At 38.6% G+C, this 15,999-nt stretch overlaps 1 protein-coding gene and 1 non-coding gene across 3 annotated transcripts; one reads left to right on the top strand and one right to left on the bottom strand.

Moving 5' to 3' along the window:
• Window positions 1-252: 252 nt before the first annotated feature.
• On the bottom strand, window positions 253-15,228 carry LTA4H (leukotriene A4 hydrolase). 2 transcript variants are annotated; one of them, XM_061351242.1, is made up of 19 exons: window positions 15,052-15,228; window positions 13,925-14,055; window positions 12,050-12,170; window positions 11,473-11,541; window positions 10,678-10,782; window positions 9,135-9,187; window positions 8,828-8,900; window positions 8,371-8,511; window positions 8,129-8,152; window positions 7,050-7,120; window positions 6,825-6,936; window positions 5,773-5,917; window positions 5,563-5,666; window positions 4,994-5,064; window positions 4,364-4,418; window positions 3,431-3,526; window positions 2,827-2,909; window positions 1,068-1,172; window positions 253-754 (listed from the first exon to the last, which is right to left on the bottom strand). In XM_061351242.1, exons 1-19 carry the CDS (start codon window positions 15,202-15,204, stop codon window positions 634-636), a joined length of 1,833 nt encoding a protein of 610 aa, XP_061207226.1. In that variant the 5' UTR covers window positions 15,205-15,228; the 3' UTR covers window positions 253-633. The 2 variants fall into 2 exon arrangements, with proteins under 2 accessions (XP_061207226.1, XP_061207227.1); XM_061351243.1 differs by lacking the exon at window positions 8,129-8,152.
• A 265-nt stretch (window positions 15,229-15,493) lies between these two features.
• Window positions 15,494-15,565, top strand: TRNAD-GUC (transfer RNA aspartic acid (anticodon GUC)). The gene has a single exon. It is a non-coding gene; the product is annotated as a tRNA-Asp (tRNA).
• The last annotated feature ends 434 nt before the right edge of the window (window positions 15,566-15,999 follow it).

Below are 15,999 nucleotides of genomic sequence, written 5' to 3'. Positions count from 1 at the left end.
TCTGACTGTTTTTAAACTTATCTCTAAGTTGTGATATTAGCATAAAGGGAACTGCCCAGAACTGCTAAAAAATGCAACTATTAAAAAATTCAACCAGGGGAGGGAAAGGCTTGGGCTTTAAACCCTCCTATAAAGTAGGTTGAAATCCATTTGCACCTTCACAGTCCTCTTGGACCTGTAATAAAAATTGCTCCCTCAACACAGAAGAGCTATTATTTGAAAACTTTTCATAGAGATCAATACACAGACAAGTAGACAATGTAAAGATTTATTTTTTAGTCTTCAAGCATGTTGCTACGAAAAAGAAAGCTGTGCACAAAGAGCCATATCACTCACCAATTAGTTTTTCTTGTTTTTAAATTCCATGACTGACAAATGACTACATCTTGGAACAGCTTTCCCGTGTGTTCTAAAAATCGCTTGTAACAAAACCATTCCCCCAGATAAAGAGATTTAGCAGTTTTGCTGTTTTACTTGTAAACGCAAAATTTGATTTGGAAAGTTCATTTTAAGCTAAATTAGTACCAAAGCAGCAGAGCATTTCATGATGTAATCAAGCACACAGATCAACAGCTTGTGGAATCAGTCTCCTCTTCCAGCAGCAAGAAAACATCAAAAAAATCAGTAAATTTGTCACTGTTCCTGTTTTAAGTCTTTGCCCACAAGCATTGAAGTGACTGGGTGCATAGAGGCTCTATGCTCCAGAAATGTCTTGACAGTCAGATCTCGACACTTGTCAAAACTGTAAAGGTCCCTGCAAAAGGAGGAGAAAAAAGGCCCCATTACAAGCATACAGGGAAATAGTACAATGGGGATTTTATCTAGGGTTTACTTTTCCTTTGAAAGCCTCACATTAAGGTGCATACTGGGACACTAAGCCGCCTTCTACTAAGAAATATCAGCAAGTGGAAAGTGACTCTGAAGATAAGCTTATTCACAGTATACAGAAAATTCTGTACTGTATCACTTTGAAGCATAGCATACATGTACAACTTCAAGTATTATACATTCTATTACACTAAAAATGCCAACAGCATGAGCTCCTACAATTTGGTAATTGCTTTTACCTGAACAAGGGTCGAGTAAACTTCATCCTGCCCTGATCTGTTGCCATTTTTAGAGCCAGAGGAATAGCTTCGTCCCACTTGGCCTTGATGCAGAGCCTCAGCCATCTGAGAAAAAAAAAACAAAAACAAAAACAAAAAAAAACCTTATACTTTTCAAAATTTTTATTTGCAGTGGTTATCTTATGATTCTGTTCCCATAAGCACACTGGGCAGTGCTGTGTCATCATGCAAATGAGATTCTAGCCAAGTTCAACTTAAATATTCAGTGTTTGACTAGCATGCTACAAAAGTGGGCTTTTCTATAGAATAAGAAAAAATTGCTTCAAGCTTTCTTCAAAATGGTTTGATCATTTTCTGCAGCTATACATTTCTTCTATATTACAGTGGTGTCCAGTTGCATCACTCAGAATTAGAGCTGAATTATATAGCACTTGTCATATTTGACCAAGTGATTAAAAAACCCCTAAAAAAAGCCCCCCCAAAATGCCATCAAGCAACTGACATGTGTTTGTTTTGTTTTAAAGCTATTAAGAAATTGTTCTTGTTCCAAGTAGAAACTATACTGTATATTTCAAATACTTAGGGCTTTTGATAAAAAACAAAGAACTCTAAGTTCGTTAAGGCAGAAGTCGTGCATAGTCTAAGACAGTTAAAGCAGAATAATTGTGACTATTGCAAATGTATCCAAGTATGTAACAGTCCTGAAACACGCAATACTTAAGATACTTGTAAAGACTACTTATGTCCTCAACGGTAGCTTTTTTTAACATGTGACCTGTGAGAACATAATGCATAAATACAAACCGAATTGATTAGGATGGCAGAAGAAACAAGCCATTTAGCCAGGAGCATTTCCTAACTAATTAGAAACTTCGATATGTACTTTTTTCTTTGATGTGACAAAAGGTTTGTGATAGTGAGCACTGAAATGACAAAAAGTTTCAAGTTGTGTTGAAAAAAACCTCACTGGCATCACAGCAGAAGTGAGTAGGTTAGTCCAGAGACCCAGTCCTGGGTAAATAAATATTAGAAAGATTTTTCAGGCATCTCTGACTCACAGAAAGGCTCCCTATTCTCTTATCTAATACCACCCCCAAAATAAGTTGTCAGGTTCCTTTGCTAGTACGGCAGATGAAAATAAAACACAGCTAGTCCACTGCTCACGTCCAGTTCTTCTACCATCCCAGGCACAGCTACAGGTTGGGCAGAGAAGAGATTCAGAGCAGCGCTGCAGAGAAGGACTTGGGGGTGTTGGTCGATGGGAAAATGAACATGAGCCAGCAGTGTGTGCTTGCAGCCCAGAAAGCCAACCGTATCCTGGGCTGCATCAAAAGGAGCGTGACCAGGAGGTTGAAGGAGGTGATCCTGCCCCTCTACTCTGGAATGGGTTGCCCAAGCAAGTTGTGAATGCTCCATCCCTGGTGGTGCTCAAGGCCAGGTTAGACATAGCCTTGGGTGGTATGGTTTAGTGTGAGGTGTCCCTGCCCATGGCAGGGGGTTGGAACTTGATGATCTTAAGGGCCTTTCCAACCCTAACTATTCTATGATTCTACACTGTATTTACCCAATTCGTAAGTAACAATACCACTCTGATAAGCATGTTTGCATATGCACCTGCAAAAAAGCCCACAACAACAAAACACTCCCATAAAACCTGCACCAGTTCTGTACAACAGTATGTCTCAGACCATTCATGAAGCAAGACACTTTGTTTTATGAAAGCGTTTAAGATTAGAAAAATGCCCATACTAGAACAAACCTGAATCTTATTTCAGAATTGTTTATAGCATTGAAGTCATATACTTGCTGCATTCGCTGGACATGTGACACTGGAAGAGGAGACTGAAAAAAGAAATGGCTTAGTCAGAATAAGGCAGAAGCACACTTCAAGCCACATATTTAAAAAATAAACAGATTCATCCAAGCAAATTGATGATACAAAGGAATTAAAAGCTGACCATAACAAATATCTGTATTTGTTTCTTTCACCTTCTCATTGTATTAGGGAAGGGGCAAAGAATAAACCTTGGCAAATTCCCACATCCAGTACTACCAAAACATTCAAAACACAATATTCTGTTGTATTTATAGCTTACTCGCTTTGACATCAAACACAGACAAATTCGAGCACCTTATAGTTTTGGTTTTACCTTTCAATCCAAAATACTCTGTATGTTGTTTGTTAGCTTAAGAGCCAGATATAATCAGGAAGGCACAGCTGAAGGTTTTAGTGACTATGTATGCTGAGAGAGGATTATTTTTGTAAAACTTAAAAGAAAATGGACAGCTTAATTCCAAAGCACATTGGGCTCCATGTCTGCTCTTGCAATACCAGAATAAAGCAACCCCACGTGTGCATTTACCTCCAGAAGCAACAGGGCCAGGAACTCAATCAACTGATGAGATGACATTTCCTTCAGGTCTGCTGAGCTAAATGAGCCCAAATCACTCTCTTTTGCCTAAAAGAGAATGGTTACTTAAGTTTTTAATTGGTATTTCAAAGTACAATCAGGTCTAATTTTCTGTTAGGACTATTGAGCCGTTCCACATTTTTTATGATATTGATTTGTATTCGTGCAGGATGTGACACGAAGGGAAAAGAAGGGACTTAAGCTACTATCTGATGTTTCATATTCTTAATTTCAGTTCCCACCTGTTTTCTCTCCACTGTCCTTCCATTACAGTTAAGTGAAAAATCAAATACTTTCAACAGGAAAAGTAATATTGAGAAGAAGAAAGTTAAGGCTAACATACATGTTCAACAAAAAGCCACACAGCTAGCTAACAAAAGGAAAGTATGCTAAATTCTCTATTAGTTATATGAGTTTTATGGATAAAATTATGAGAAGATTGTATGGTATTAGATGCTTATTATGATTGATGTATTTCAGTTTTTGATGAGAAATGCATACTAGCTCCAGTAAAACATATGGGAATTATTGCAAATAGAATAAAATCAGTAATGTAGGGATACTTTGTCATTTGTTTTTAAATCAAACCACAATATCAAGGTTTCAAAAACAATATTCTCAATTTGATTACTACATACAGTAAAAAAAAAGCTGGCTGTGTGCCTGTTTAAAATATGTACTGTACGTCACATATAGAAGTCATAGAAAGTGCTCTGATTCTATGGTAAAAGGCTAGTCTATGAAATGCAAATAACCCTGACGGCCATACCATCATCATAAATACACCCTCAGCAAATGATGTATTTCAGAAGAGAATGGCTCACATTGTATAAAAAGAGCTAGCTTTTCAAGATACAGACACCTCAGTGTTATTTAATCACTCACTTTGATCCATCTTTGGCTCAAGGCAACACAAGCATTTGTTAGTGTCATGTCATACCTGTCAAATATTAAAAACAAAGGATCACACTTTAGAAACACAAAAAGCTCCTGTAATGATTTTACAAGAATGCTTAGAAATTATTTTCAAATGGCTCCATATTTGTCTGTTGTAGGCTTCAACTCCATACTGCAATACAATTTACAAAATATCTATTATAATGAAACGTATTTCAGTTTTAGTTATAAGCACTTTGTGCACAGATTATATTTGATCCCATGCACTCCTAAAATAATCGGTACTTCCGAACATATAGTCTAGTTTATAGCTAAAAGGAGAATACTGTTGTAACAAATTGACAAAAAAAAACCAACAAAAAACCAAAAAGACTCTTTCCTGGCATCTATCAAACCAAAATGAATTTCCATCAGACTAAAAAAATCAAAACTATTAACAGTGACACCTTTTTCTCCTGTAAACACCTATATCAATTTCCACATAGTAGTATGACATTTTCTAATCGAAAGTTTGTGGGAGGACTTTTACCCTGTTTACAAACTGTATTTTATGACTGTTTGAAAAATTATGTGCACTCTGGAGAAGGAAAACATGGACTATAAAAGAATGCAGCTTACACAGGCATCACCGGTGGCATTCCTGGAGCATGAAACCACGAGTTCCAATCGACTTTATCAAGAACATCTACCTACAAAGCAACATAAATTCTTAGTCAGTTTGAAATTCTTACTCATCTTGAAATGTTGCCTATAGATAAAAGCATGCCCTATGAAAACCAGTACCAATATTGATACTGGTTTGGGGGTTTTATTTTGTTGGGGTTTTTTTTGTTGTTTTTTTTTAACACCCCTCCAATTTCTCTGGAGAATTCTATCCTTCAAAACAAAATATTCCCTTCTAGGAAAAAAACCCAAAACAAAACTAACAACAAAACCAAAACACATTCCCTCCTTCTCCCCAGAAAAAAACCCAAACAAAACCAATGAACCAACCAAAAACCAACCCAAAACCCCAAACCACCATCAGAATGCAAAGCCATCTTCGTAAGTTGCCAAACAACATCATGTTAAGGTCCTAAGATAAAAAAAACTAAGGAATCGGTCCTTAAAGAAGGTAATTCTTGAGCTATGCCATAGTTTCATGTAAATAAAAGGTTTCAAACAATTAGTTTTAAATACTATCCAACCTTATCCTTGAAGTAAGAGTATAAGAACTTCTTCCAGTCCTCCGTTATTACGCTCTTATAAGCGAACTGTTGAATGTAAGCCTTCAAGAAGCCAATGAAGATATCTAGCAGTTACAAGAAAAAAAAAACCAACAAAACCAAAACAAAACTGTTTCAGTTTTTGAAATTTAAATGGGAAGCAATAATATATGAAGTCTCACTAACACTTACCTGGTCCTCCAAGAAGTTGTTCAAGGTAAAAAAGCAAAGCAAAGCCTTTCTCATATGGAACAGATGAATAGGCAACACCAGGATCTACTTCATTCAGATTAGGGATGAGGTTAGTTACAGGATTTTTATCTCCAAGAGTATTTATCTGTGACAAAGACACAAGAAAATATATTCATCTAGGAAAACTAGCAGTCCTGCAAATCACTACTAATCCTATTTATAAGGGTACAGTCCATCCAAAACTAAGATGACCTCATTGCAAAGCATTCTTTCTCATTCTTTTCCCTGAAGTTCTGAATCTGCACAAAACACAGTTTAACTGAACTTCTTTCTCATCTTGTTTTATTAGTTTTTGATCATCAAAGATGTTAAGATAAATCACCCTTTGCTCCAGCTGTCTCAATACAGTTAATTATTGTCATGTCTGTCAATCATGAGCACCTAGTAAACTATCTATATTTATCCCTTCATTAACAAATTATTTAAACTACTTGATTTAAATGGGTGCTATCAAGAATAAAATACAAGAAAATATTCAAAGCACATCAGGTAAAACTACATCACAAAACTGAATGAGAGGGCTGGAAATATCACAGGCCAGAAATCTGAAAACTAAGTTTAACTATGCTACCTAAACACAAAACTAAAACACACCTCCTAGACACTTACAGATTAGGAATATGCTCAATTATAACACAGTACAGAGGGAAAATTTGCATGAGGCACTGGAAATTCTGATGGTCATGCTTGCAGATAATTTTAGTAAGCTTTCAGCTTCAGCTGCTTACCAGAATGCTAAGAAGTATTACTGCAATTTAGCCATACCCAGAACAACTAAGAGAACCTGCAAAGAACAGCTTCAAACAATTTAAAAAGCTTTATCTAATCTGAGTATAGTAGGCTATTACCTTGGCAAGAGATCCTATACCTTGGAATCAAAGATGCTCATCCTCCAATTAGGAAAGTGTTAGGAAAGCTGAATATACAAGTCTTTGTGGGAAACACATGAAATTAGCTTCGTTCTATTTAGGTATATGCTTAAAAACATGTACCGTATTCTGCAGTTCCCTCCATCCTCCTAGGGCTTGAAAGTGCCTGAACTGCTCACCAAACAACCGACCACCAATCCTGCGTTCCAGGTATACAGTATGTCCCTCATTCAGCCTGGAAATATATTGATAAAGTCAGAACTACTAGAATGGAAAAATTAATTTAGTTGGTTTCTCTACAGATTGATTTTAAATTATGATTTGCATTGCACTGAACATCACACCTACCAAAAATGCTCCCATGTTTTATTTGTTACCAAGTTTCCTGTCCAGCTGTGAGAGATTTCATGAGCAATAACCTAAAACACAGAAAATAGTGACAGATCTACCATTTAGACTCCTCTGGAAAATGAACATCAAATCCCAACAGAAAAACAAAAGGGATCTCCTTTATTACATTACATTCCCAAAGCTGGTTAGCATTCACAGCTCTATAAACTTATCCATATGAATTCTATTTAGAGCATTAACACTATCATACTGAACCGTCTCCAGTAATAATTTTGAATGTCCAGTCTGCAAGTCATAGAGCCACATGATCAAGCAGATTAACTTCTCTGGTTACATGCAGCACTTGTTTGTGAAATCACATTTCAGAATACTGGATCCAAGTCAAGTGACAGACTAGTACTACCTTCCCACCTTAGCAACTTCTGCAGTGCTGAGATGATCTAAAATACCAAACAGGAAAAGAAACGGTCACCCCTAGAAGATAATGATGCATGATACATTAAAAAGCATCCATGTCAGATATTTCAGTTTTCTTGGGATAAGGCAATCTTATCCTCTTTTTTTTTTTCAGCACTGCATCAGTGTAGTAGAAAGACATATGAGATAAAACAGCACCCAGAGTACTCAACTTTCCAGAAAAATTAGAATTTACTCAAATCATACTCATTATTTCCACTTTAAAACGACACAGTTTTAGTATTGTTCTGTACTAGAACTGAGTTCTAGTGCACAGACATAGAGAGGAAAAAAGTTCCCTATGAACAATTTCAATTAGATCAATTCAGTTGTGGTTTTTAAACATATCTATACACAGGAGTCAAAAAAAAGCTATTGAGCAGCTAACTTCAGTCAGACCCTTATGCATACAGGCACCCAGATTACTTTCATCTGTTTGCTATACAAAATAGGTACATCTACAGTTCTCTACAGCTTACTTAGAACAAAAACTCACTTTGTAAGACTTCTTGAATTACTGCCTTAATTTTTAATTCTCACAGGTTATCTATTACAAAGGAAGCTAAGATACAACTTCGAGTTGTGTTCCACTTGAAGACATGAACTTATTTTGCACTTACATTTGATAGTGATCGGTCACCTGCCTGAAAAGAAAACAAACCAAAAAAAGGCAGTCAGTTCAAGAAAACCTCAAGTTATACCACTTAATGCATTTCCATGTATGATTCCTAACTCCTGAGGGGCAGGAATCTTTACAGTTCTTTCTAGGGGAAACATTAATCCCATTTGTGGGTTAATATCCATCACTTGATGGATAAGCAAGCGCCAAGAAAAAGCTGGCTTTTATCAGTGTAACACTTACCAATAGTGTTGGAGTTACAAAAGTAAGACAAGGATTCTCCATACCACCATAAGGAAAAGAAGGTGGCAAGACTAACAAATCATACTGTCCCCATACATAGGGTCCTGCTAAATCTTCTGCTGTTTTCAGCATAGCTTCAGCCTGAAACAAGAATTCACATTAGCTTCTAACATCACTTCTGGCTACAAACACTGAACAAGTAATAAGCTATGGATTCCATATTTCATTCTCTTTCACCTTGGCATGTCCCACATGCAAAATGAGCACAAGACTGTACCAATATTTATTTTCAGTAGCAGTTTTGGGTGGTGACAGAACAGCAGCATTTTTGGGGGTGGGAGGAAGAGAAAGGAGAGCTACAGATGAACAAAACACTGAACTGCAGCTTGTTCTTTTCCCAATGCTACATGAAACAGTTAATTTACAAAACATTTCTTTGTTAAAAAAAATTACCCACCTCAGCAAATTCATAGGCTGATTTATCCACTAGCTCCTTTTCAGCCCACACCAGTGTCCTTGGGCCAATCTTTCTGTTGAAAGTAAAAATTCCGCTAAGACACTATCAACTAGAAATAATTCTATTGCAAGCTAACACAGCGGCAAAAGTGAATCAAAATACATGCAGTTTGATACAAATAGACAGGTTCATTGAACTTCTAAGACCTTTTCAAACTAGAAACAAGACCAGGAAACAAACAAGCAAAAAAAATCTCCAAAGATTTATTATGATTACTAATATTTTTACTTTGCGTAAATTCACTCACCTGCTTTCTAAAGCTCCAACCACTAAAGCAATCAAATAGCAAGGTATGGGAACCTAGTGGAGAGCATGAGAAAGAAAGGAATTTCTTTGTAATGTGAGCTATCAACACCACTTATTCGAAGAAAAACAGGTATGTAAATAAGAAGTGTGCACATTTCCTCCATCATTTCCTGCCTTATGTTATAACAAAGGCATTGTTTTTTCTCCCCAAGTGATACTCCTTTATCTACAAGTACTCATTTCACAGATGTTTCACACCAGGGCCACAAAGTTGTAAGTATCATTTTTGTTTGCAAAAAATCAGCATAAAAAAATGCCACTGCTTTCATCACTGTTCAAAAGAAAGTCAGTTTTCCATATTCATTCCAGCTCTGTTAAATGTTACAGAAGAAGGAGTTAAGAGATACTGCTCAGATAAAGGGCAGTTGTATCACACAGAAAGACATGGAAGAGCATTAATGAATTAAAGCAAACAAGAATATTTTTGGATGTAAAAGATTCGGCAAAATCAAAAACTATATATTTGATGTCCACACGTGAAATTAAAATAAATGCTAAATATTTGTTATTTTAATGAAAAAAAAAAATCCAAAGCTAGTTTCTTTATAGATAAATGCTTTATTGCGCTGCTCTGAAAATAAAAGGGGAAAATACAACATCCCTATAAAAGTTCCATTTATCTGACTAAACAATGCTGAATAAGTAATATAATGTATGTCAATATATGATACATATATCAGTATATCAATTACTTCAAATCTCTATGGCTGTTGGGTTATAAATTCATTTTTACAGAGGCTGCTCTTCACTACATCTCTTACTAGCCTGGACATGCAGGACCAAATAAAAAAGGTAGTTTTAAGTGAGCTTAGCACACACGGGTATCAATGCATTTTATGCGTTTCCCTTCTTTGTCTAAGTAAACACTTGCCTTGTCTAACAAATCAGTCTCACGATTTTGTATGTTAGATGATGTGGGTGCCTTTTTTAATGCATTTCTCTTTTTTTATTTATATATTTGGTGTTTAATGCATTTTTTTTGTTTGTTTGTTTGTTTGTTTAATGAAACACATGCCTTTTCTAACAAATCAGTCTAATGGTTTTCTATATTAGGAAGTGTAGTGTAATTTCAATTCCTTGTACATGTCCACTAAACTTACCAATAGTGTATTTCTAGATAACATACAGCCCTGGTGTCATGGTTTAAGCCCAGCTGGTAACTCAGAACCATACAGGCGCTCACTCACTCCCTTCCCCCTCTTCTTCCTTCCCCCTGCTCCCAGAGGGATGGGAAGGAGAATCGAAAGGATGAAACTCCCACAGGTTGAGATAAGAGCAGTCCAGTAACTAAGGTATAACACAAACCACTACTGCTACCACTAATAATAATAATGACAAAGGAAATAACAAGGGACACATGGATAACTTACAGAAGCCTTATGCACTAGACAGAGGCAAATGTTTTGGCTCCACAGAGAAAGCAGACCTGCATGCATTGGGAATAAGACGCCTTAGGCGTCTACTTACTAGTACAGAGCACTTACGTTCTGACTGAAACAGTATATCTTCTGACTGCTGTCCTCTGGGTCAGGCATCTCTCCATCACGATTAGCACTCATAAGAGCCACCAGCTCTTTAGGAACTGATATCTGAAAGGTTACCCAAGTATGAGGAATTCAACTGCCACAAGGGACCATGCAATATACTAAAAACATTGATAGCAAAAAGTGTAGCCCAGATTTTTTGTTAAGTCCTCTTGATCAAATAGAATGTATGGCATATAGAAAATACTGTCTTAAAGGCTGGCAATATTTAATTAACCAGAAGGATCACCTCTGACAGAAATTAAAAAATTGACTTTCTTCAGACTACTGAATTGTAGTATCACATTGCACAACTCACTTTTTGCTTCCTTAAAACAATCAGACTGCTTATGCCAAGACTACAAAGATTCCCTGACTACGTACTCTATGTAAACGGAACATATTATTTACGGCATATGAGAGTCATTTAAAGTATTTTTACTTTATAGCACTCTTTGTTGTCTTACTGTCAGCTTTTCCTGACTTAAAAACATAATTCTCTCCTACTACAGCACTTTTTTTTTTATTTTGGAAAGAAAAATATATGTGAACGAAAAATGAGATGATATATCTAAAAGAAAATGGTAAGGCTACAGAAGTGCCACAGGGAAGATAAGTAGGTTTAAGCTGTTACATTAAGGTAAAAGTCAATATTCTCTGGTTTTATTTTTTTGTAGCTGCTGGAATCTGGCCTAGAATAATAATTCACGCATTGTAGTAGCTGTCTTTAGTTAGATACATAACAGGTTCATCTACCTCTGCATAGTAGGTTAGTTTCACAGCAGGTGTGTCTTGGCATGGAAAGATGGCCCTGCAGTGGATAGCCTGGACAGGAGGAAAAAAAAAAAGCAAGCTAAAACATAACAATGCTTCTGATGCAGAGGACTAGAAATAAATCAAACCAATATACTGTACTGGAAATAGAGAAAATTTTTATCTGAAAACAAATCTGCAAATTCTTCCTGTCACATAGAGCTTACAGTAGTTTTTGTAGTTAAGACTTTTCTGAAAGAAATAACGGTAGGTAAGACAGATCAATAGCCGCATATATTGATCACAACAGACTGTGTGTACTTCAACAAGAATACTGGAGAGGCTAAAACAGTTCTGGAATTCTTAAATTCCAAACATATAATAAAATCTCAGCAATGTCCTGACTTATTAAGTGCTTTCATTTAGGACCTCTGATACACATGCAATTAGAGGTTATGGGTTACTGTACTTACCCCTACCAGCCCTGCTCTATGACTCTTTGGAAACCTGGGGGAACTACAGTGGTATGTAAATAAAAAGTGTTAAAATAAAAGTAAAAATAAATAATTATCCACTCAACCTGACACTGGCTGAAGAGAAATGGGTGTTTCTTTCCAGAAGTTTGCTCTGGAGTAAACCATTGGAGAGCTGAAGACTTTGGAGAGCTTTCAAAAGAGATCTCAACAATAGCTTCTTGTCCCCTGTGTAATAAGGAATACAATCAGACTGTTTTGACACAACTCCTGATTGCTATTGAAAGTCCTCTACAGTGATTTCTGGAAAATAGGTGTGCAGCATTGTCTCAAAAGCACTAAAAATAAGTTCAAGTAGCATATTAAAAACAACTCTTCCCTTTCAATTACAATAGTAAAGATTACCTGGTTTACTTGAATGTCCCAAGACACTTCTGGTTTTTACTAACTAGAAACTTTTCCTCTCCTCTCTTTAAGGAGAACATGGACTTTTTCTTTAAACCATTTGGACTAGCTATATGCATATACTTTTTATCACAACTACCTAACATTTTACATGTAAGTATAAGACTGGCTTGCGAACAAAAGAACACATACAAAACTTAAACATTCATACTTCTATTTTGTAAGGACATATCATAACCATCACTGCCACTAAAAGCACACAGAAATACTGGCTTCTGTGATCAGTGATTTCCAGGTTAGGCATGCAGCTCTCTGGAATTAACAATTCAGCCACAAATCAGAACACACCTCAGCTAATCAGAGGAGTTGGACACTAGATAAGCTGCCTGTATACATATCTGCTTTATAACCAGCATTCCAAAGTACATCTCTGACAAGAAAAGAAAAAAATAATTTGTATTGCCTTAAGGCACACTGCTTACTGAACACTCAGATTTTTAGTTTTAACTCCTACTCTTTCCTTTTCAGTGATTCACTGATTTTTAATGAGTACTACATCTCACACAAGACATAAATTCTTATGATCACAACTCAGAAATCCCTTACAAGGAAATCTAGCAATAAAATTAAAAAACAGAAGGTTGAAAGTCAACCAAAAGAAGCCATATGTTTCCGCTGAAGTCTGTTCATGTACTTGTTCAGTTTTGTATCAGATCATAAGCATTTCCCCAGAGGGGACTGACACTGTGGAACGTCCCTTTCTCTTTCACATTACATGGGATTCTAAACTGCACTAATTCATAGGACAGCAGCAACAGTAGAGGTAGTAGTTTGTAGAGGTAGTAACCGGTTTTGGAAACAAAATAGTGAGAATCAACATAGTATCGTATTTTATTCAACCAAGGGAACTTCCTGGTACAATCAGAGCTCTCAGCTTTGGCAAGCAAGATACCATGGAGTTACAACATATGTAGCAAACTGCCGAAATATGTACTGTAATTTGACAATGACTTTTAAATTCATCCAACTTGTGCGGTAGATTATGATTTCTTGTCTCCATCACACTGCTGAAACTCAAGTTCCAGTTTTTAGGTTTAGCATAGTCAATACAATACAACCTTTATTGCTTGAAAACATGTTTCTCTTTAATCCTAGTGATAACCTGCAGCTCTACAGAAAGACAGGATCAACCCTTGCATGAAAGAAAGGCAAAGTGTGTAACTTCACATCTGAAACACTGTAGCAATTCTGAACATGACAAAATTCAGGTAGTTGAAGCAGAAAGAGTATTACTGATGCGAAGCACTGTAAAAATTGTGACACACTGCACATAAATTCGCTGCTTACTTTAGCAAGTCATTTTGTACGTGATATAAGACCTGGTGGTGGGTACAAAAACTCCTGAAGTCTTGGCTAATGAAAGCCAAATATTAAAGTCATCTACAAGATCACATCAAATAAATGCAAACCCCTATTTATGAGTCCCTCTGCAAGCTTTACACAACAACCCTACAGGCAGACAAGTGGTTTACTCTGTGTATTTAGGAAAATACCGAAAGGAAGAGGCAACAGTGTACCTTCTTAGTTCAAAAGGAAGTGTGATCTCCAGGGGAGTCCCCTTGAAACTGTGCTTTTCTCCAAAAGCAAATGTTGCATCCTGTCCATTCACGGTCACTTTAAATACCTGTACGTCTTTTGTATCCAACACCTGTAATGAAGCAAATATTACACGCTTCTTAACCAGTGTAATAACCTTAAATACATGCCTCTCCAAAGGAAAAAGTATTTACTCAGTAGAATCAGAGAAATCAAGTACCTATGTTGTGTACCGGGAACCAGCATTTTAGGGGAGCAGCAGGGAGCTTACAAAACTGGAGAGGGAAAAGGAAGAAAACCAACTTCTGACCATGAAAGTGGAAACAGGAGTTCACTAAGTAAACTACAAAGGCGAAAGACTTCACAGTGCTGCTATAAAATGAGGGCATGATGGAAACTACCCTGCCAAGGCTTCCGTGCTGGAACTAGCCACTCAGAATCAAGACTTTAATGCAACAGAAGATGGCTTAAATAATGCAGCACTCTCACATGCAGCATGAGTGAAGTTTCACTCTTTATTGTTAAAAAGACGTTTGGGTTTGGTTGTTTTGTTTTTTTTTTCGTCTAAAAATAAGTGCCGATCACAAAAGGATTTCATGGAGGCTGCATGAAGCAAGCCCACAACCCCCAAGCTTCACTTTGCATATAAAGCAACGCCGAGGAGGTTCACACGTTTATGTGCACCGGTAACTGAGAAATAAACTGCCACCATAAAACACGTGTGGAAAAGCCATAAGCATAGCTTTCCTTTATTCCCATTTTTTCGGCAACAGACTCTTCGCCGTTTTAACAGGAAAATACATATTTTAAACACATATTTATATTATTCTCCCTAGGCACAGGAAACCCGGGCCGCCGAGCGCTGCCACCCGCGGGTGATGGGGCCGACCACTGCAGAGGCTGCAGCCCAGCCGGGGGCAGGAGCGGAGGGTCCCAGGAGGGCGCAAGAACGGCCGGGCCGGGCCGGGCCGGGCAAACGGAAGGACAGGAGAGGCAGCTGAGGGGAGGCGGCTACGAGCGCGGCCCCGCCGCTCCCCCTCAGCGCGGGCCCGGCCGCGGGCAGCGCGAGGGTCGCCCCTCCCTCCTCCTGCCCCGCACCCGCTGTTACCAGGCAGCGCAGCGCCTCGCGCTCGGCGCGCGCGGTGAAGGCCGCCGTGCCCCGCAGCGCCCGCGCGCCGAAGTCCACGCGGCAGCGCAGGTACAGATGCCGCGTGAGGCAGCACGAGGGCGACGCGAAGGAGCTGCAGTCAGCCGCCGCCATGTCTCGCCCACTGCCTGCCCTGCGCCGCGCGCCTGGCCCCAGCCGCCCCCGCCCGCCGCGGGGAGGGAGGAGAGTGACGCGCGCCGACCCCTGGAACATGTAGTCCCGCCCTCCCCAGGAACGACGAGTGCAGCGCGTGGAGAACTACAACTCCCGTGGTGCATTGCGAAGCGGGGCGCGGCGCACCGACAAGCATGATTGGCTATGAAGGGCCAGGGCAGGGTCACCACCGGGCTGTCAGCCATTAAATACCATGTAGGGAGTGGTATGGAGCGGTTTGCTGTACAGCTCCTCGTTAGTATAGTGGTAAGTATCCCCGCCTGTCACGCGGGAGACCGGGGTTCGATTCCCCGACGGGGAGGTACACATGTTTTTCTGCCTTTTCCTATTATAGGCTCTACCCTAGAGGCAGAACCCAATTCTTTCCGAAATCAGAGCTATTGCCAGACAGCCTTTGGAAGAGTAGCGCGAGTTTGAAACAGGAAGCACAGAAATAAAACACAGGTGTCTCGTAGTTGCCTACCTGCTCCAGGCTGGAGGCAGCATGGGGCCAGTGAGGCTGCTGCAGCACTTCACAAGCTCAGCTGCTTAACTGCCAGTATGTGTGAGGAAAGTATTCTCTTATTTAAGTGGCTCAATAAGCCAAACAGGGGGGGGTTCGTTAAGCCTTTCAAAAACATTCACCATTTTTCTTACTCCCCTGCCAAACCTGTGAGGTCAGAACAATGGGAAGAGAGACAAACAGGTAAAATGGACATGTTAGAAGGAAGGTGGAAGGCCAAAGGCCATGTTCTG

Source organism: Neopsephotus bourkii, unplaced genomic scaffold (genome assembly GCF_033783945.1).
Source record: "Neopsephotus bourkii isolate Nb327-2 ecotype Australia unplaced genomic scaffold, CSIRO-AGI_Nbou_v1 NB_567, whole genome shotgun sequence".
Classification (NCBI taxonomy): domain Eukaryota; kingdom Metazoa; phylum Chordata; class Aves; order Psittaciformes; family Psittacidae; genus Neopsephotus; species Neopsephotus bourkii.
Note: the sequence above shows the minus strand (reverse complement) of the source record. Positions and strands in the feature narration are given on the sequence as shown.

Bases quoted from the DNA above. Each gene is read 5' to 3' on its own strand.
- LTA4H (XM_061351242.1), bottom strand. From the start codon at position 15,204: ATGGCGGCGGCTGACTGCAGCTCCTTCGCGTCGCCCTCGTGCTGCCTC. The intron at 8,512-8,827 runs GTGGGTAATTTT...TTCTTGTTTCAG, and splicing joins CAGCCTATGAATTTGCTGAG to GCTGAAGCTATGCTGAAAAC. The intron at 3,527-4,363 runs GTGAGTGATTAA...ATTCTCTTTTAG, and splicing joins TGAGCCAAAGATGGATCAAA to GCAAAAGAGAGTGATTTGGG.